Raw genomic sequence first — 22,187 nt, 5'->3', positions numbered from 1 at the left:
CTCGGGTCACGAAAACAACATGAAAACGTCTCTGTCAGCCGCTCTGTTTTCATTACCTGAAACAACAAACAGCGGAGAGAAAAAAGGAGACGAGGAAGGAAAGAGTGAGTGCTCCCCTGGGGCGCCATTTACTTCCTGTGCAGATGAGAAGATAGTTGCAAAAGGCCTCCTTGGCTCTTGAGATTGAGTTCAGATTCTCTGCACTTTCTCATTCCCCTGTTTTCCGCCGTCATCTATAACATGACTCCGTTAGTGAGACGACATATTTGTGCCTTCACCACATGTTCATGGTTAGGGTTTTGTGTTCTGCATTTGAGCTCAAGTGCCAACTCTGCCAGGGTTAAAGGTTCATTTCCCCATGAGCATGTCTGCCAGGCTAGTAGTCCGACTCCCACCGGGATCACCCATGCTAAAAATGTAAGCAGCAAAAAGGTCTGGATAAAAATGTCCACCAACTGGCTCATGCTATGTTAACTACACTGGAGGGAATTGTCCCACAATAACAACCACCCAGCAGAGTTTCTGCATGAATCTGTCTCTTCTCCTACCGCAGGGAAGAGGGCATTGTTTGGCCGTCCCGCCCTCCCTGGCCTGAGGTTGCTGATATTTTAACTAAGGTGATGATAGCCTCAGTTGTTTTCCTCTGAGGGGCGTCACCCCCACCAGTCTGCTACCTCTCTCCCTCCGTGGGAGCTAGACTTTTTCAACTTCTTCTGCGTGATTTATGACCTCTCCATCAGAGACATCTCAAGGGTCCTCCCCCGGCGCACACACAGCCCTGCCACAGCGAATCCTGACTAAAATGGATTAGGCGCAGTTATCCGCAAATGGATCCTCGCCTACCTCTGTCCTGTTAACTCGCTAGCTTAGGTTTGATTGCAAAGGTGGAGTGGGCCTGAGCGGCTCTCTCAGATCCGTGGCGTCTCTGTTTGCCCGCCGTAATTACCTGTTTTGAATGAGTTAATAGCCATAGGAAACCTGCTTGCCAGGGATAAAAGGGACAGTATCTGGCGTTCAAAGCGATGAGAGGGTTTTAACTGCACTGGGATGTGTGTATATGTGTGTGGGAGGGGTATACTTTTCCTTTATGTGCTCTCGAAAGGGAAGAAAAAAAGTTCCCTTATCAGGTATGTACTTAAAAGGATCCCACTGCTGGAAGCGCACTGTCTTGAGGGAAAGCGGAGAGAAAGATGAAAGGCTTTTGTTAAAAGTGACGCTTGGCCCAGGTTTCCTGTGCCTTGCCTAGACTCCCCTGTCCCTCCCCGCCTGAGTGCTCGGCTCTCTTCCTCCCACTTTTGCCTTCTCTGCCTTGCAATGCTGTCTTTGAGGGGGGAAAAGTAAACCCTTCTTGCCGCCTGCCGGTGTTAGATTAAATACCGAGATGGCGACAGGAAAAAGGCAGGGAGGAAAAACAAAAAGAAAAGTGCCTGCCTTCTTAGCTGGCTGGGCCGGGGTGAGGGATGTTGGAGGAGAGTTATCAGGTTGGCGACGGAAACTGCCTGTTAGTCAGCAAGACTCCCAATCTGGTGTAGTCCAAACATGCTGCCCCGGGTTTTCGATGACACGGTAATCTGTCCCAGGGAGTTCAGGGTTGATCTAAAAAAGAGAACTCATCTTTTTTCTCCCTTATCACTGCGACATAGCAAACTGGAGGTGCCTAAGGCCACTAACACAATAACAAGAGAATAAAATGATCTTCTTGAGGGAGGTTGTATTGAGCGCATTTTTCATGGCCCAACTATGTCCTGGTGGGCTTTAATTCCTTAGCAAACACAGAGTTAGTGGCATTATTGGACATCTTGCTGAACACATTTCCTTTCATTTACACTTTGCAAATGATTTGCCCCTTACAAGAAAATAGCAATGATATGACTTCCGGGAGCTGTGAAAATTGGAGACCTATAAAGCCATTTGGGGGCTTGTTGAGCCGCTGAGACGAGGTTTCTAAGGGATGTGAAGGAAGTATCAAGAAACAATGAGTGTAAGACTTTATGTCTTGGCTTAGTTCCCCTATCTCTCTCTTCTCTGCTCTCTCTCTGCCGGCCTGCCTGACTAATCAGGACTGCTAAGAGAAATGGTAATAGCTTGCATGCAGTGACAGTTCCGTGGCAGGTTTGTAAGCGCTCCACCGGGGAGAGAAAAAAGGCAGCCTAGAAATGAGACTCAATAAGCACAATAATGTGTTTAACTTGTAAACCAGTGCTGGTGACAGATTACGGGCGGTCCAGCAGTGTGGCAAAGAGCCGACGTCTCAGCCGTTCACCTTTTGCCTCTACATCTGTCCTGCTAATGGGCTCCACTTCCACTTCTCTGCGATAGAAACCCAGCTCCTAAAATCCTCAGGCGAAGCTCTCATTCCTCCCCTCATTCTATTTCCCAATTAGACGAGAGGGCATGATTAGTTTATTAGCAGTAGCAAAAGCTCCGGCGAATGTGTTTGCGGATTCTTAGCTGTTAATGAGCAAATTCAAACCCTATTGAACGGACGCGGGCGGGAGGGGGAGGTTATTCGCGTGCGCACTCGGCTAATAATAGCGTCCCAAAGACAAAAGATGGAGGAAATAGCATTATAGGAGGGGGGGTGGTTAGAACAATGGAAGCCTACCGGCACTCTTAATGGCATGCTCTTTCATTTTTTAAATTGTTTCCCTTTTGGAATTATGTATGCTCGCCATCCTCTCCTTCAGGGTTTGGCAAAGCGAATATACACACTCTTCTTCCAGAGCCAGCCCTGCTAACACCGGGGAATAGAGGCAGGTCTTGAAGCACAGGAGACAGTAGTTCCACCTGTGGGAAATGAACTCCAGTGCAACCCCCTCTTTGTTTTCCCCATGCCTTGGCAGGCTTAACCACCTCCTTTACAAGGCAGGTAAATTGTTCATTAGGGCTGAGGTAAAAGGGGGGTGGGAGGTGCTGCCGAGAAGGATTTTTTTTTTCCTTTCCTCGCACGAGGCTGAGAAGTGCGAAGAACAAACAAGTCAGAGCATTTGTTCAACGGTGTAATCTACACATCAATTATCCTGCTGAGCTAATTAGCACCTCGGCGTACCCCAGGTACCTGAGCACTCACACATGCTGCACTCTTTCAAGCCACTGATCAAAAAAAGCAGAGGATTGACAGAAACACGGGGAGGCAGAACCCAGGGGTAGGTTGGGGAAAAAGCCTTAGATCAAAATTTCCTTTTTACTTACAGTATATGGAGACTACAGAGTGTGTTGCAGCCACTCGCGTCATGCCAATTGAGCTACTCAATTTGTAAGCCATATATGCATACACACGTATGACCAATTTCAATGTTCCTATTGAATACGTCTTACTTTTGAATGTTTTGCTGCATAGTCAGATTAATTATCTCGTTAAACCTAAGGTACACAGTATGTAGTCGCCAAACTGCTCTCAGTAATGTAATAATAGGGAGACAAATAGCCAAATATATGTGCATCAAAGGTTGTGTGAGCCATATTCTTCCACTCACTTGTTCCATTGTTGCTTGTAATTTTTCTGGACCTGGTTAACGTCACTCAGGGTAAGAGGTACATATTAATACCTGAAATGTAATTATAAATGGACCGAAAACAATTATATATCTCGATTTCATTCCCTCACCGAGCTGGCTTTTGTTGAACATCCTCATAAGAGTATGTTTTACGCTTATCATGCAGCTGACCCTTATTATTACATTAATACTGCATGTCGTCAGTCTGGGAATTTAAGCCAATTATCTTATAATATTCACTGAAAGGAACCTTGTATGTTTGTCTGAAACGGAAAGTTTGGAGAGGATCTAAGTGGCAGAAATGGAGTGAATGTTGTGGTTCAATACAAAACCAATTATTTAAATGGACATATTAAAGGCTGCACCTGTAAACATGGAGGTGGCTGTTGTTTTGAACTGTCGTGTTAAGGTCTTTAGCTGTTTTATTAAGGTGTAGCACAGTTTGTGAAAGAGCCCTAGGTTTCCACATCCCCACAGCTCCCTCCTCCCGCTCCCACCCTCAACTCCCACCATGTAATTAAAAGTGTAGTTTTCGCCCTCCTGCGGCTAGTTAAGAAAGACAGGTACAACATGAAAAAAAGAAAAGAAAATGCAAAAGGCAGCAGGGAAAAAAGGAAACAAAATGCCTCGGTCTGCTCCTGTTTACTCACACCCACGTCATGTATAAGTCATGGGCTCTGGGGCCTCGGCTGCAGCGGCTGCCTGTTTGTGCCGTTTACCGAGATCGAGAGCGAGGTTAAGTTGTGTCATCTCGCTGCTGTCTTACACCTGGCGTACCTTGCCGTTAGCGCTGTCTAACACACCAACACACACGCTGATAGAAAGGTGTGCAAATCCACACTGAGTTGGGTAAATAATATCGATTCAGAAAGGAGAAATGTTTTCATCCTTAAAATACTCGTCTAATGTATGTTCACCCTCTACCTGAAGGCTCCAACTTCCCACATTCGACTTAAAGGAAAAGCTTCCAGGAAATGCTTTTGGACGCTCAGGTCGTTGCCCTGACAATAAGCTATGCCCCCTATCTGTCCACCTCCACACACACACACACACACACACCCTCCCCCCTCTGGCTGGATGGCAGCTAATTGGGAAGTTGGTAACAGTGTCAGAGAGTCGCCTTTCTCCAGAGGGCTCTCCCTCTCTGCGAGGGCCCAGGCCACCTCTCCAGTGTGTGTGTGTGTGTGTGTGGGAGTGTGTGTGTGATTTACTGATTGGAGAGCCCAGTTTGCCGGTTGCCTGCTGGGGATGAGGCACACACACACACACACACACACACACACACACACACACACACACACACAGACACACACACACAGACACACAGCAGACCTTTGTCACCTGAATAGCATCCCCACCAGGTATCAAACAACCACCAGGAAATGGAATGTGTGTGTGTGTGTGTGTGTGTGTGTGTGTGTGTGTGTGTGTGTGTGTGTGTGTGTGTGTGTGTGTGTGTGTGTGTGTGTGTGTGTGTGTGTGTGTGTGTGTGTGTGTGTGTGTGTGTGTGTGTGTGTGTGTGTGTGTGTGTGTGTGTGTGTGTGTGTGTGTGTGTGTGGGTAACAGATGTGATTTTACTCTCTCATTACCATGTGAATGAGGCCCTGGGCCCCCAGATTGGCTCGGACCAGAGAGGAAGTCTTCTCATTCCCCCTACTCACCCTCCTGTGGCCCCTCACCTGGCCCCACCCCCCACACCCCCCTGGTTCATCCTGTCTGATCTCTTTAGTCCATCTGAGGTCCCTGCTTGACTCCCCCTCCATTCCCCCACCACACACACATTGATCGACCTTTAAACAGCTGGTGGCTGGCAGAGTTTTATGACAGCGAGAGGTCTCACTCTCTCCTGTTTTTCTTGTCTCTTATGTGAAAGAAGGACACAGAAAAAGAAACACAAGTGGTCATCCTGTTATCACACATAATAACCAGAGCAGTCAAAGTCTGGCTTGTTGCTTTTGAGGAGTTCTGTAGCCGGTGAGAAATTGTTGTTTAAGCTCTCAGGTGCTGTTTTTCTGAGATAAACGTGGCCATGGCCCCGTTGCCGTGGACAGGAATGTAAAACAACCTTGGCCAGATCAAACCGGTTGTTTTCGCTGCTCGACAGTTTTGGTGTCTGAGGAAAAAGGTGAAAGAGTCTGGGATGAATGCCTGCAGCTGCAAGGTGGTCTGCTTTGCTACTTTAAAAAAAAAATGGACCAAGCTCTCATCTTCCTTTCTTCTTTTAATGTTTCTTTTATTTAATTGAATTGCTCAAGAGGGAATTCAACCCCTCACCCTGATAGTGTTGGTGCCTTGCTCAACTCACAGAGCAAATGAGGATACTTCTTTAATTCATGTCCTCAGTTCCCAGAATGAAGCCTGTATTCCCTTGATTTTGCAATATTAAAAGATGAACTTCAAGCAGTGATTAATTATTTTCCTTCCAAAATAGATGCTCAGCGTTTGAGAGGAGAAGCCTTCATTTGTCTCTTTTTACGCCTGGATCTCATTCTCCCTCCTCCCGGTGAGGGAAATCGGCATCAAAAGCTTCTGTTAGTCGGTAATTACAGCTCAGGTTCTGCTTAACTGTTATTAACAAAAAAGTACAGTAATCTGGCCTGGCAGTGCAATATGTTACCGTAGCTTTCTAATTAATCTTACAGGGAGCGTAATAAATTTACAATATCAGATTGGCGCAATACTGTATATAGATTTATTAAAGCTTTTAATCAGTTCTGGCAAAATTAATTTTGCAATGATTGCTTACATTTGAATTTGCATATACTTAGTGCAAGTAATTTATTTTTATAGATTCTTTTTTATTAAAACGAGGCACGTGGGGGCCGTCAGGGATGAAGAATTGCTGGATTCTGCCTCAGTGCTGCGAGGGAAAGAGCTACCTGATAGGTGCAAGAAAAGGTGACTGTGTTTATAGGTGTCATTTAACTTTCATGCAGTTCTCTTAATCATATACAAGTGCTCTTCAGTCACAGAGGAGAGTTTTAAAGGGATAGCATCTAAAGGAAATCAGATTGAAGTTGTGATTGGTCCCCCTTTTAATGTATCAACACTTGATATACCCCTTGCTGTTTTACTCTGAAAAACTCCCTATGTCACAAACGTACAGAGAAACACACACAGGAACACAGACGTACACTCCCACACACTCACACTTAAACACACAGACACACTTGCGCACACACTCGGGAGCGGTGTAGCACTTCCAGGGCAGATAAGAGTGATTCATAAACAGATGAACCCAAAGCAGATGTGTTATCGCGGTGGCGCTGCGCACAAAGTACTGCAAGGCCACACCGGCTCTCATGGGGCCATCACAGACACACACACACACACACACACACACACACACACGAACGAACGAACGAAGCCAGGGTCCAATATTAAACAGTCAGAGCTGATAACAGAAGGCTGTGACTATCAGTTTGGCACCCCCTCCCTGCTCCACCTCGAAATCTAACCTGATACGAGGCCATGTCAGCAGATTCCACCACCTGAGTGTGTGTGTGTGTGTGTGTGTGTGTGTGTGTGTGTGTGTGTGTGTGTGTGTGTGTGTGTGTGTGTGTATGTGTGTGTGTTAGTGCGCGTGTGTGTTTTTAACACGTGTGAAAGCGTGTGCTTCTATTTATAAAAATGTTCTGCATGCCGCTTGGTCATGTATGTGTGTGTGCGGCTATTTTTGTGAATGCATGTTGCTGCTACATGTAGGTGTGTGTGTGTTTTGTGTGCCGGGGCGTGGACTCATGGCACTGAGCCACGGTGTCCCTTTGAGACTGGGCAGGAGGAGGAGGAGGAGGAGGAGGAGGAGGAAAAAGAAAGAGAAAGAGGGAGAGAGACTCTGCCGTAGAGAAAGAACGATTTAGATAACAGTCTCTGCTTTTGGCACACACACACACACAAACACAAACACACACACTCCTTACTATCGGAAACACATTATTGTTGAAGAGAGCTGACCACGGGAGAACCCTGGCAAGTACCCCGAGATAGGCTCTTATATTTTTCTCCCTCCCCAGGGAAGAATTCATGAATTAAATCTTTCTATTAAAGGTAACCCTTCCCTCCTCCCACAAGAATACACACAGAAATGTGAGCGCTGCAACCAGTGACGGTTTCCATAACGACTACGATTATTTCCAGGACCACTGGAAACATGATATAGTTTATAAAGTGTCAGGAAATACAGAGAGATGCAGATTGTAATCTCCCAAAGAGAAGAATCTGTCTGTAAACGGTCATTCAATAAGTAAAAATATTCCATTTGAAGTGATTCATAACATTTGAGAAGCTGAGTGTTAAAAACCTGTCAATATTTTAGCTTTTTCATTCAAAAAAAGGCTTCTTAGTTTTTAATTAGTGTTCCTTATTTTCTGTCCATCGATGGATTAACTGTTAAATTACCACACAAATGTAAATGATGCCTTGAGTGCATATTTGGAAAACATTAAAATATTGAATTTATGATTTAATTTAAACAAATAGGAAATGTATTAAAAAAACAACGTGATCAAAAACCTTATTTTCCTCCTTTCAACTCATTTGGGAATGTATTTCTTTTCACAGTAATATATGTTGTTTATAGCATTCAGCTGCAAACACAGAGTAAACATGTCCGTCCCTTTATTATGGTAAGACAGATTCTACACATCTGCTTTATACGCTGTGTGTTCTGCTCCCTATGAACGTGCAGGTGCTCTTCTGCTGCCTCTCCTTCTTTACAACTTACATTCAGACATCGGCACACACACAAAGCCTCGCAAATTTCAAATTGTTTAAAGTACTCGCTGCGTTCATTCAGCTCGGAGCATAAAAAGAGTCTTTATAGTGGAGGGGAAATTAGCGATGGTCTCTCTTATGTGTGTGTGAAGCAGCGCTTTGCCTGCGACGACTCCCCAACTGGAAGCAGTTCACCCGGCAAACGTTTTCCTTTGCTCCTCTGTGTGTGTGTGTATTTGGTTAGTTACAGTAATTACGGCCCAATAACTGACAGCCAAAACCAGGCAGGAGAAAGTAGAAGGGGGCTGTTTTTCCTCAGCCGCGCGCAGCCTTGCTGCCGAACATCTGCTGAGAGATTTGCATATTAATTAACCCATATTAACTCTAATTATTCTGGGAAATTATCAAATAAATTAAATTTTCTAATTTTAACCGTTTTTTCCCCCTCTTCCCGTTGCTTGACGTGTGTCAGGGTAGCAATGGGCGGCTCACCTGAGTCAGAATAAAACATATATTCTCTCTAAAACCTCCCCCCCTGCACATACGCAGTTCCTCCCCCCTTCCTCTCCTTCCCCACCAACACTTCCCTCCTCTGTTCTTCTTCTCTGAATCCTCCCTCCCACTCTCCTGGCCTGGGAGTCCTGAGGGCAGCCAGGGGAAGCTTTTGTGTGTCTTTTTTATTCTTCTTCTTCTTTGGCTTGTGTGACGAGGAGGAGGAGGAGGAGGGGGGGGGGAGGTTTACTTCGAACATTTGTTGGAGGCAGGAACATGTGTGAACTGTGGGAGGAGGGGGAGGGCAGAGGGGGGGCACAGATGGTGAATCCATGCAGGACCCGGCAAAGGTGGGACCTCTGAGCTGTTGAGCAAACCTCGAAGCTTTCTCTGCCCCCACCCACACCCCCCCTATGCCTGTTGCTCCGGCCTCCCCGGCAAATAAATGGGACTTTAATTGAATTAGAGTCAGAGCGGCTGCGAGGGTCTCCGCGCCGACAAGCTGCGAGTTGACGGATGCTTGTTGACGTGTTCCAAGTTTCCCCATCAACACAAACACATCTGAGAAACAAGAACTACTTTAGGTGTGTTGTGGATTATTTAAAGAGGAGCAAACCCGACGGAACGGTCTCTAATGGTCAACAAGACAAAGAAAAATGCAAGTGGAGAAAAAAGTTCTAGAACTTGCTATATTTGGTTGTAAATCTTAGAATTAACCGGCTGTCGAAGCAGAGAGAAGGTCTGCTGGTGTCCTGATTCAGTCCCCTGTTGTAACGTTTGAGAGGTTACTGTTGAATACATTAAAGCCCTCATTTTATTTTGACAGTTTAAAAGAACTTGTGTCTTTAACGACTCATATCAGTCAAACTCACTCACTTCACTTTCAGCGACACCCCTCCCCCTCTTTAATGCACACACTGCCCAGACAGACTCTCACACACACACACACTCCCAGGTTGCGTTTACACTTCACTGAGTTTTCACCATTCATCGTCTCTCCCAAGTCGCCCCCCCCCCTCCCTGCCCTCACCCCTCACTCTCTCTCTGTCTCTTTTCAGGGCTTTTGTTTGCCCTCTGCCACCGTCCTTTCACCGACTTGGCCCTGATTTGGCCCTTGTGCTCGATCACACCATTATACTGAGACAAGATAGCACAAAATATCCAAACATGTCTGCCTTTCTTTTGTCTGGCTCCTAGACAGCACCAGTGGGCCCTGTTTAACGGACATAATACCTGAGGGATATTTAGAATGTAAGACATGTGATATAAATGGCTGCATGTTCAGTTAAACAGTTATTTGAGGATATGAAAACCATCCAAATAAAATCCATTTAGTAAGTTGAACCGAATTTGGTTTTTTGTATTGTCAAAAAAAGGAAAATATTCTTGAATTATATCAAATGTGTGTCTCAATCCCCACTTGTATAACTTTTTGCATTCTTTAGGATATCCGTTTCTTATTTTGAGCTGCTTATTTAGTGGAAAATACAAGAGAAATAAGAAACAGCTATTTTAAAATAAATGAAAGAAGGAGTATTCAATGTAACATTTAAGTAAGTTAACAAGTCTTCCTGCGAGGTTTCCATCCGACTTACGGAGAAGTGTTCAAACTGTTGCAGACGGGAACAATGGCAGACAAAAGGTCATGATGAGAATCCACTACCGCTGGCCGTAGCCACAAGGCAGCGACCTCGCTTCCACCTTAATGCCCTCCCACACACACACACACACACACTGACTCACACTCCTGCTTATCTATCTCCCTCGCAGCCATCCAGGTGATCCGCTTGGCTCACATTCATGAGACAGGGAGCGAGCGTGAGCAGTTATCGTCCAATAGGGAGAATGTCCTGGCTCATTATCGGCGTAGGAGGCCGAGCGTGTCACCTGGAGCTAAGCCCCGACACTCGACTAAAAAAGTCAGCCGGGGTTAGTGTGAGAGCGCGAACGTGGGTGTTAGTCATTCTCCCTGCAGCCATCACCTCCACCGCTGGCCTGCCGAACAGAAAGAGCTCTCTTTCTCGCTGGCTCTCACTCTGCAGCAGGAAGGGCTTTCACCGCGGCCTCCTCCAGGCACCGGGCGACGGCTTTGGCATTGTTAAATAAATGCGATTATACCTGTTAGCATTGTCAAACGGTTTTTCCTCGGCACAGAGCAGGCCTGACACCTCTGAACCTAGCTTGCGGGAAAGATTTTACTGTTAAAATAAGTTTTAAATTGGAGATAAGTTTCAATTTTTCTTGAGTTTGCATGCGCCATCTCTGGCTGCTAAGTGTGAATTTTAATGATGTTGCATTACTGAATGTCTGGTCACTTATATCAGATATCTCAGAAGTCAAACCATCATCACCTTGAAGACTTCCAACTGTAAACACGAGCTCATCTTTGATTTATTCTAAGTCACTACCTCTTAGCTTGAAATAAATTCCGTACATGCTCATCATACGTACAAGGTTTTTCTGACAAACAGATGCATGGGTTCAGCATCAAAGGTACAAGTTGGTGGCCGTGAGTGTGTTTAGAGTCTTTGAATGCAGCATGTGGTCAGACAACTGCTGTCAAACGCACACAGGGACTGAGTTATCTCTGGGTTTTGCAGCAGTCGATTATGAGTCCAACATTAAAGGCGTTTTTGATCACTGGAGCCATTTGTCGGCTGTCAAACCTGACGCTCTGTAAATACAATCATTTTAGATTTGGAGTTTGTTTCCCCGACACTGAATTAATTCCACCGGCTCCTCAGTATCTGCAGCAAACGACTGCCAGAGCTGAAGCAATGCCCTGTGCCATTGTTTTTTTTATTTATCTTCATCAAAGAAATGATGAGATTTTAATAAGACTCTCTCCCTCGCTCTCTGCTCCTCTCTCAGGCTGTCACCGCTGATGCTTCCAGCCATCCTGATCAATATACAATATTCCTCTGTGCTCTGTACTCTGTCCTGAGTGACAGAATAATGCCAGGCCTGTGAAAGGGTTATGTCAGATAGTTTAAAACCCGATATTAAACAAGAGTTGCGCTGTGTCAATTTAATTATCTGCACGACAAGTCAAACAGGCTCCTTTTATTTAGCCTAAAGAAGAGAACAGGTAGCAGGAGTTTGTAAAACACAGCCCATAATTGCTTTTGTTAGCATGACACTTAAGGTAAGAAAAGGAGAGTTTTTTTTCTGAGAAGTAAACACTATCTTTTCTTTGTCTTTCCCTCTCCTCAGCAACACAAAAGACTGATTAAGAGCGAGGTTCGGGGGAGGGGGGCGAAATAACTGCCTGTGAAATATTAGTAGGTTAGAATTACTTTGTTGCGTGACACAATACCAATAGATGCTTCGTGCTCGCAGAGGGAGAGGCTCTTGTCAACGGTGGCACCTAAACAATGGCGGCTTTCTTGACGTTAATACTACACGTTTGACTTGACGAGCACCCCACTGTCATTTTCGCCTTCTTGGAGGTATATGTTGAATGCGGAGGAGACAGCTGACGTTCGGAGAAGATTGCTTCTACTGTAGCTTTGGGAGACAGTTCAACGCCCCCCGTGCTTAAATTTGTTCTGAAACTTCAGAACAAGACGTCACAACAAAAAAAACAGCAGGAGACGGAGAAATTGTTCAGATTTGAAACTTCTCCAGGATTTTTCAGGAAAGTTTGTTATGCAGAAAGTCTGGTGGACAATGCCTTCCCTCATTCCCTATGCGGGAGTATTGAAGTCAGAACGGTGTGCGTTGCCGCGGTGGATGTGTTGCTAAACAAAAAGAAGCTCCCTCGCTGCTTTTATTGGGGAAGAATGGGCCCTTTAAAACCTGTCCAGCCTTAGATAATTTCATTCAGCCGGCCCCTGCTCGCCGTCATTGAATCTGCATCCAGAGATCAGGTTCACAGCGACGGGTTGATAGCTTCCCAAGCCTCTTGGCCTTTTGTTCTACCCGCCCCCTCCTTCTCTGGAGGCTGGGGGACACAGAGCTGATGGGACATTGCTGAGAAAAGGTTCAAAACCTCCGGGGTGAAGGGTCACAACTTCCAAAATGATAATCTTGTTGTTCTGAGGGGACGTCAAGATGAAATTCTCCCCAGTTTGACCAAGTTTAAAATGTTTCCATCATTGATATTTAAGTTAAACAGGTAAAGGCGCTCCAGTTTCAAAATAAATATACAATATTTCATATAAAGCCTTAACATCAATTGTACCTAGGTAGATTTGGACCACCCAGGAATTACGTCTCTCTCCACTCGGGGTCTCCAGCTTGCGTTGCCTTTTTGTCATCTCTGAGGGGCATTACTGAGTCTGAACTTGCCTAAACCCTTGTGATCACACCTCTTGAAAAGGTTTTGTTTCTTCCGTCGATTGGTATTCGAGGCAGGTCACCACACTCCCACCCTCCTCCCCACCCCCTCCAGCCGGCCTGCCACCCCTCCTCCACCACCCGCCCTCCCCTCCCACGTTTGAAAGCCCTGTTTTCATTTTAATTTGCACCTGTTGTGCAGTTGTTCGCTGAAGGCAAGTGCGGACCAGTCAGTCATACGGAGACGTGCTAGGAGGAGATGTGGGGAGGCTTATCTTTTGATATGTATAACGTCTTCAAAATGGCATGAACTTCATCTGCTCAGCGCTCTCAAATCTGGGAGAGTTCAAGAGGCAGGGACACTTTTAGGCCTCGGAAGGCAAAATATGGCACATAAAGTGTAATTAAGCCAGTGGAATACACAATGTGAAGCACATTATACACTATTTATGTACACGCTAAAACGTTCTCCAAACTATTAGATATAAATCTGTTGATTTTCATCAAAGACTTATGAGCTTGCTCCAGCTTTTCCTTATTACTCAGGAGCATAAATTCAGCTAAAGCGCATTAAAAAGCGTCACTATGGTGGCTCAAAGTCTGGGTCCTCCCATGATTGGCTCATACCGCAGAACATTCTTGCACAAGCTGCCAATGAGGTGTGTCCCCATGTGATGCCATGTTTCTGGCTCGCCCTCATGCTCCATCTGCGCCCCTCCAATAAGTCTTCTGACGGCCCTTTCTGCCACGATTTACGCCGCGGCGAGCATGCGCTGAGAACCTGCCGACGTTGGTGACAAATTTGCACGCAAGCCACCTTTGATTGAGTTCACAGCCCCTTATTTACAGGCCGTCTATTTTGAGAAAAAGCAGGCATATGTGTGTGGAAGCGGGCGGGCCCTGCTGATGCTGCTCTGGAGTGTGTGTCAGAGTATCTCCTTGAATGTGCGCACCCAATAGACCTCAAGGCCCTGTCGTATTTTCTTATGTTAGGAAATGTGGTTCACGGGCAATGCAATTGTGATGAATAATCTAAACGACTATAAGTTAAGCCCTTTGTATGCATACCCACAACATTGGTAATATCGTACGAGCTATGCCGAGCATGTGAAACGTGACGGGTATGTTTGGGAGCAGAGCCGTCCTGAAAGGTGCAGCTCGTTGGCATCCCAGGCATGTTAGCAGGAGTGAAAATGAGTGGCTATTTTGGCTTGCATCTCCTCGACAGCTGTCTGCCCACCGCTGCGGTTCAGTCACAGATTCCAGTCGCGGATGCTGTAATTGGGGTGTAACCCAGAAAGAAAAAAAAAAGCGCCTACGCCTTGGACCGAGCAGTGATGTGGGGTGACCTTTTTAATCTGGGAATAAACCTCAATTTGCAAAAACAAGCTGAAATATTTCTCCTATTCCTCTGTCATTTATGTTAAAGAGCCAAAGTAGATACGCCTACATTACTCACAAACATGTTCCTCTTGATCATGAGGATTATTGCCCGGACTCTCCTGTACTGACCTTCCTTCCCCTCTCTCTGTGTTGCAGCTCTGAACTATGAGAATGTGGTTGAGACCGGCTCAGAGACGGAGGAGGAGGACAAGCTGCTGGTGTCCGAGGAAGACCCCCTGATCAACGGTACGGGCAGCCCGGCCAGCCTCACCAACCCGGAGGCCTCCCCGCGCGCCGAGAGCCACGGCCTGCTCACCAAGGAGGAGGAGGACGACGAGATGCGGGACAGCGGCGTGGAGCACATCTGGCCCGACAACGACATGCTGAGCGCCTCCGTCGACGGTACTGGTGAGTGTCCAGATGTTGCAAAGAGGGAATTCATTTCATAGAGTTGTGCACTATGAGGTTCTTATCCAGTCTCATTGCTCATGATAAAGAGAACATATGTTGAGGTTTTTTCCATTTTATTTATCTGCTATCTGAGAATCATGACCTGCATTCCTAGAAAGCACAAAGCTGGATATTTGAGTTTCATCTGGTCCAGCCTAATTGAAATTGAAAGAAAAAATAAACCTAATTGTTTTGTTTAAGATACAGAAAACCGTCCTCTTTCAATACAGACAGCTAAAGAAAGACATAAAGACACTAGCTTTTGTTCTGAACTCTACCAGATGTGAGGGTGCAGGTGAGCCGTCAATCACAAACACACCACTAAGCTGACTTTCCGATACTTTATAGCGAATGTGTGCACATCCTGCCACTCGTGGTGTCGCCTTACACCGTAAACCCCACCCATCTGGAGCCCGGGTAGACTAAAACAAACCCCACGGAGCGTAGCGCAAACACGGCTTGAGCCAGGTCTGACGGAGCAGCCCTGACGATGCTCCCTCAGCAGACACACACGATAAACAGTTTCCTCGTGAGCGGCGGAGACCATTTGGTTCACGCTTAGAGAAAAGTCCCACTCTGAGCCAAACAACGGAAAATATTTACAGTAATGTATAACCTCGGGAAAAAAAGCTGCAGGAAAAGAGAAGCAGCAGGAGTGTGCTTTTGATTCAATGTTTCAGATTCTGCAGAAGGCATGCGAGGCTACTTTTACTCCATCAGGGTTTATTGTATTTCACCAACCTCCAACAGTGACTGATGCAGTGTAATACCCCCCCCTCCTCACAAGCTGCTTAATCCCAGGCAGGTGATACCTTCTCCAAACCTGACTGACTTATCGTCTTTTGTGGAGCAGCTCAGATTGCAGGGGCCCCAGTCACGGATGCTTGAAAGATAAATACTTTTAATTAGGGGGCAGGGTATAATCATTAAAGGAAGCCAGACTGCTGCGAAAAGTCATTAACAATCTTAAATGAAATTTTTATTTTTATGATAGCCATTTACATGTATAATAAGAGTCAATGATTCTTGGAAGCATGTGACAGGAACAGAGTATGGCGAGAAGTCATGTAAGACAGCCAATTTAAATGAGCCAGGCTTCGCTATTCATTTCTGCTAATGAACTAGCTGTGCACGCTGCCGAAAAACTGAGGAACATTCAGCAGTCTTAAATTTTAATATGGGGGAAAATTGCACATTTATTAGGGATGAAAAAATCTCAACATTTGCCTCTCCTAAATAACAGTTCCTTAAGGGAGGGAGGAAGAAAAGACAGTTTGGTAAATAAATCAAGATAAAGGATAAACAAGCTGTCGTTGCATACGGTAATTGTTTATTTGATAAAGACCCGCGGTGCCATAATGTCTGTAATTCAACTATGTTGCAATTCCCAGATAATATGCTTCTCGTGTGATAAAGTGTCTGACATATTTCAGAGAGCAAGTCAAGTTCATTAGAGCGTTTGGGAGTCTCTTTCCCAATCTTGCGGGTGCTGTGTTTCCCAGCCTGTTTTTTCTGCTTCCTCGGTGCCTAAGTGTCTACAGTGATACCTCAGCACATAACTTAGGCCTGAGATAAGTTAGCACCCCCCTCCTTCCTCCTCGGACTGATTTGGTCGTCACTCCCCTATCAAGAGTTTTTTTTTACGCAGGTCTTGGAAGTGTAAGCGATAGTAATGTGTTCATGTGTTTTGGTAACGCAGTAAAAGTGAGGACAAATGTCGCCCAGAAACAAAACAGACACTGTTTGGTTCACGTGTCGTAAAAGTGTCTTTAGCAACACAGCTTAGAGGATTTTCTGAAACTATCACATGTAATAAAGACGGTTTATCGCCGAGCCTCTTCTGATTCCAGGGCACAATCAGAGTCTTGTGTCTGTCCTTGACATTCCTTCATCCCACATAGAGGCTGGACGCGATGTGCTGGAAAGCATGACATCATTATCACTGACAGACATTTTCAAATAAATCACCTGCGTTCTCCCTTCGCCCTTTTTAAAGTCTCTGTAGGGCGTCTTAACTTTGCAGCAAGAAATCACTCTTTTTCTCTGACTTTGCTTGAGCAGAAATATCTGAAAGAATCTATCTATCTCGCCAGATGTGTCCTTCTGCTTTCGATAAAACAGTGGTTCATGTTTTCATTCCACATAAATCAAGTTTTGTGGTTATTAATTTGCCAGTTAAACACCTAATGCATCCAGGAGTTACCCACATTTTACAATAAGTGCAGTGTTTCCGATGCTGTCCTACCCTGCCAAGATTTAAAGAAGCACTATTCTTTGGCTCTTAAAATGCTGGAACGATGGTGTAATAATATCAGAGATGCCATCCTCTTTCTCAAACCTGTTTTAATCAAAGCTTTTTTCTGTCTGCTTCTGGAGCTATTGTGTGCACACTGGGTAGGATCAGGATGCATCAGGGCTAAACGCACAACGGCAGAACTTTAAAGCGCCTGCGGTGAGCGGCCATAAAAATAGGAATGTTTTCAAAATAAACAGCATCAGAGCCGCTATGAAAATAGGTGGAATACGTCTGGCCAAGGTATTCTGGACTCCTCCTGAGTCTCAAACCTCAACATCGCTCTTCAAGGAGGTGTGTACCTTACTGCCTCACGTCCTCTGTGATTTACCACTGACAAAACACACTTTGCCAGCATTTAGTGGACAGTTTTCCTCCAGAATGCTTTCCACTACCCAAAATAGGTGCATATTTGTGGCAAAAATGACTCCAGGAGAAATCGAATCCCTCTTTTTCTCCTTATTTTTGACATTGGTCTTGTCTTATAAAATGTGTGCAGTGGCTTTTCTTACAGTAGAAGGACCCAGGATCCTATAATGACACTGTCCCAGTTGAATGTAGCTTAGAACTGGCATGGATTGCATGTATGTGTGCCAGAGGCCGTAGAAGTGAGGTGTACGTGGTATTAGCCTACCTCCTACTGGAAGCAGCCGTCCTCCCTTTAGAACACAGATAACAAAAGTTTTCCAAGGTAAATAGGGGAGAGTGGAGGGCCAGTAAATCCCACTGGTCATCCCCTTGCGTCAGACCAAAAGAATGCAGCCAAATTTGATTACCCAGAGCAAACACGGTGCCTACGAGGACACACAGTGTGAGGGAGTTTGCAAACGTGCTGATATCTGGGTATATTTTAATCCGTGGTGGAAGGTTTTTTTAATCTGTTTTGTTTTGTCATACTTTAATTTATGTTGTTCGAAACCCATTCATTTTCTCATACTGCGACTGCGGTTTGGATGCTGTTTGGCAGACGTGCAATCAAATGTAAAGTTAAAAAACCATCGCAAGGGGAAAGTTAAACTAGGACATACCCCTGCAGAACAGTCTGTCATTATTCTGTGAAGCCATTGACAGGGGTATTTATCATTTCACCGCAAAAGCCAAATCTTTAATTTCAAGAAAACCCGGAGTAGCGAGCCTTAGAAAGCATTCCACGACTTCCCATTGTCTTCAACTAAAAATAAAGAAATGTTTGGTTTCTGGCCTTTGTGCCGCAGGATAACATTATTATAAACAATACACCCACCACCTTTCCTGTAATATCTCAGCCAGGTTTCTGTAATGTATGCGCTCATCCCGGTTTAATAGCTGAGGGAGAGTCAGAAACATCAGATCCTGCTGTGGACTGTAAAAAAAATCCTCACAATGCAACACTTGTAACGTCCTTTCCTGAGCAGCAGAGCAAGAACAGATGCGTGTGAGGCACACAATGCAGGTTTTCTGTTCTCTTTTTTTCCTTTTTTTCACTCAAAGCCTGCGTTTTCTCGGAAGCACCTTGATTTAATTTTTACCGTCGAGGCAGGAAGGAGGAACCGAGAGTATCTTAAGCTGATTGTCCGGTCAGTGTCCTCCTGTCGACCGTGGTGGGATGAATTTGTCAGAAGAGGGTTTGTTTATGAGCCTGTCAATCCACCGTTTATTTACTGTCACCTCACCTGTGCCAGGGCACTGTCTGCACACTGGGGGCCATTATCCTGATTGGCAGTAAGAACCGGTCCTGTTTGAACCAATGCTTCTGCAGGGTTTAGTTATTCAGATGTGTCAGACACAGACCTGAAAATGAATCTCTGGGGGTGGACAGAAAGAGAGTCCAAAATCTTCAAGGGAAACTGCTCACATATACCGAGCAAGTATTGATTAGTTAATTTAAAAGATGTAACCCCTAAGCCTAACCCTAGATTGGCAAATCTAATTTTGGTGCCCATATGATTGGGCTTCAGTCTAACATACTTCTCCAGAGAACGTTAATTCTTCCTCTCCGCCCACCTGAGGTTTACCCTAACCAATGAGGTTATTTCTGCCCTTGAGAAATGTTTGTGCAACGAAAACTCTTAATTTGTGGTTAAGCGTTGTATTCTTTTGAGTTGGTAGCGAGGCACTAACTCTCTGCCAGGGGGTTGTGGCAAATCAAAAGAATGTGTGCTCTCACAATGCGCCCAACAAGCAGCTTTGGAGAGAAGCATCCACCAAATGACATATGATAAAACGAGCGTGATGCTGCATGCAGAGGATTGCCGCGGCGACACAGCCAGGGAGTAATAAGCTCCGCCTGCGTGTTGGCTGGAGCCCTATGATTGCTCAGGTGGATGTGCTCCTTGTTGTGTTTAATCGCTGTGTTTGGTGATTGAAGCTTTCTTCGCCTCCCCCACCGCTTGTCGTCATGTTAAAGGTAAATAAGTCACTGTCTGGCCCCGATGATAGCATTCATTAGGCATGCCGAACAAAGCCGCGGCGCACTGCGATGCACAGCGGTGCCTTTATTGCTTTCTCCATACCTTCTTCTTAAAGGCCTCATTGTCAGTGTTTGTTGGTTTGCATGGTGCACAGAGGTACTCACCCCTCCTCTTCTCTCTCACTCCCCCTCCCCACACCTTCTTTTCTCTCTGTTTCTGTGCAGATGAAATGAAAGATGACTTTGACACCCTGGGGCCTGATGCCACTTTGCAGGCTGTTGGAAACGGTACAGGTGAGCTGAATGAATATTTTAAATGTATTTTAGTTGTGTGTCGCTCTTCTGCCTTGCTGTGTACTTCATGTCCCTGCACCACGCTTTCAAACAGTCTGTGCCAATGTTTCTGGCTTGTATCCCCTTTAAAATAAAGCTAAGAACTTGTAACACAGTATAATGTTTAAATACTCATCCAAATTAACCGTCATTGAAGGGTCAATTACTTTTTAACACCCTCTAATTACTCGTGCTGTTTTTAGCCTTCCTGCTGAGCTAAGTGGGTGTGTGTTTGTGTCCCGGTGCCGATTCCTGGTGGAACCGAACCTTACCTGCCATTTTTCATTAAGCCACCAAAGCTGATTCGCAGCCACACACCCCCTCCCTTCCATGATATCATCCTGGCCACCCTGACAATTGGCCCGGGACGCTGTTATGGTAAACCAAACGCACCCCACAGAACGCCATGCAGGCCTGCATCAAAACCCTCCCTTCAGCTTTAATTACGATTACTTTCTGCACGTCGTGATGTTTTCTTCTTTCTCTCTCCGTCTGTGTTCTCCTAGTCCAAGCACAGCAACTGTTTTCCATTTTCCCTGCTTAAAGGAGTTTTGGAAACAATGCTGTGGCACCGCTGTGGAAGCTCCCCGCCACTAAATCACATGTGATTTCATTTAAAGACATAAGCAGTTTGATCACGTCCCGGTGCCAAAGCGCACTTTGATCCAGGTGATTTCCTCCCTCACTGGAAGAAACCCTGGTTGTTTCCCCTTAAAGAAACATTTCACAGTTAGATTTATTCAGCGAGAATGACTCAAAACAACCTTACAATAACAGCTACAATCAGCCAAGCATTCTTCAGAAACCACAAAGAGCCATCTAATGAGAACGCTGTATATTATGCTATCACAGTTATCAGAAGCGATCCATTGGCACCGATGACATTTCACCATTTTTGACAACCAAATAACCACTACCTTGACCTTTCGCAAATTGGACCGCAAACTCATCACGGCCTAACAAATGGCTCTTTACACCTCACCTTGGCGCTCCAGTCTAAAAGCTAATTAACACGAAGTCTGATGAGACGTCACTCCCTTTTTGGTTCAATATCGCTGTACGGCCTCCAGAATTTTCCTCAGGTTGTAAACAGCAAATGTGTGTTTCTTGAAAGTCGGCCAGCCCCTTGACTAATGAAGGCTGCTGATTTCTTTTAGCTCCGGTTTGTTTTTTTGGAGGCAGCTATCTCCACACTGCAGCTTAAGAGTTTCCCTGAAGAGAAGGGACTGGGAAATAATTTGAGAAAACGCATTGTGTGGCCTCAGCACTTTGGCTGGCTTAAGATACATTCTACTCAGCTATGGCACAGCATCCGTCTCTTTTTTTCTGCACTGGTTTGTGGTTTGGCCCCGGTAATCTGTTCAACACAGAATCAACAAAAGCCACAGTCTCTTGATTGACCTTATATGTGAAAGTCGATACAAAGAAACGTGGCTCTGTTGCTGATTAAGCCAGACCTGTGTATGTATATACTGTATACATGTCGGTGAGTGTGTTTCCTTTTTTATTTTTCAACTCCAAATCAGATCTTATGTCATGAGTAAATTGGGTCAGTGAAGTTTTTTTTACACGATGCTCCTCAGCAGCTCATGGTAGCGCGTTTATCTCCGACTTTTGGCCGGATTAAGTTACAATTCTTATTTTAGCCGGCATGGCGTGACAAGCAAACCCCGTAATTTAGATGTATTCTCCCCAAAGCACGGCTGTAATGTTTTAGGGTGGCTGTCCTCATCGCATTTCCACCAAGATGTTCCCAATATCCTCCTGTAAGACATTTCTCTGGGGAAGAAATGAATCCAATTTATTCCTCCCCCTCTCCCTCTCCCTCCATCGGCCTCCTCCTTCACCAACTCTCTTCTTCTTTCTCCCTTCCTCCCCTTCAGTCAAGAGCGTCGATTGCACTTCAGAGTTCGAGGACTTCTTCGCCAAGCGGAAGCTGGACGACGGCGACAGTCACGTGGTGAGCATCGCCGAGTACCTGCAGAGGGGCGACACCGCCATCATCTACCCAGAAGCCCCTGAGGAGCTGTCCCGCCTGGGCACGCCAGAGGCCACCGGTCCAGAGGAGAACGGTACGTACCAGGGCACGGCAGGTCCAAAGACAAGTCAGGGAAAGAAAAGAGCAGATCGTTCAGATGAGGTGTACTTACACAGAAATGTGTTTCTAAATATTAGCCACCATAAGCTACCATTAGCCTCGTGCTTAAAAGCAATTAGAAAATGCTAACGAACAAGATTACAATTGTGTTATTCCTCTAAAGACTCTGGGTTTGTATCAAATATGGCCTCCTGTTGTAGCTTGACTGCTGCAGTAAAGGAACGTGCTTGCTCAGCTAACCCCCCCCTTGTACCAGCAGAG

At 45.5% G+C, this 22,187-nt stretch overlaps 1 protein-coding gene across 2 annotated transcripts in view; it reads left to right on the top strand.

The window, feature by feature from the left end:
* zeb2b (zinc finger E-box binding homeobox 2b) overlaps positions 1 to 22,187 on the top strand; it is a 77,825-nt gene that overhangs the window by 43,050 nt on the left and 12,588 nt on the right. For both annotated transcript variants that reach the window (XM_063877969.1, XM_063877968.1), the window contains exons 3-5: positions 14,520 to 14,771; positions 19,721 to 19,789; positions 21,712 to 21,900. In XM_063877969.1, the coding sequence (XP_063734039.1) occupies positions 14,520 to 14,771; positions 19,721 to 19,789; positions 21,712 to 21,900 (510 nt within the window). The remainder of the gene's footprint in view (positions 1 to 14,519; positions 14,772 to 19,720; positions 19,790 to 21,711; positions 21,901 to 22,187) is intronic.

This window comes from Eleginops maclovinus, chromosome 24 (genome assembly GCF_036324505.1).
Source record: "Eleginops maclovinus isolate JMC-PN-2008 ecotype Puerto Natales chromosome 24, JC_Emac_rtc_rv5, whole genome shotgun sequence".
In the NCBI taxonomy this organism is placed as follows: Eukaryota; Metazoa; Chordata; class Actinopteri; order Perciformes; family Eleginopidae; genus Eleginops; species Eleginops maclovinus.
The sequence above is the reverse complement of the archived record's forward strand: the minus strand, read 5'-3'. Positions and strand labels throughout refer to the sequence as shown.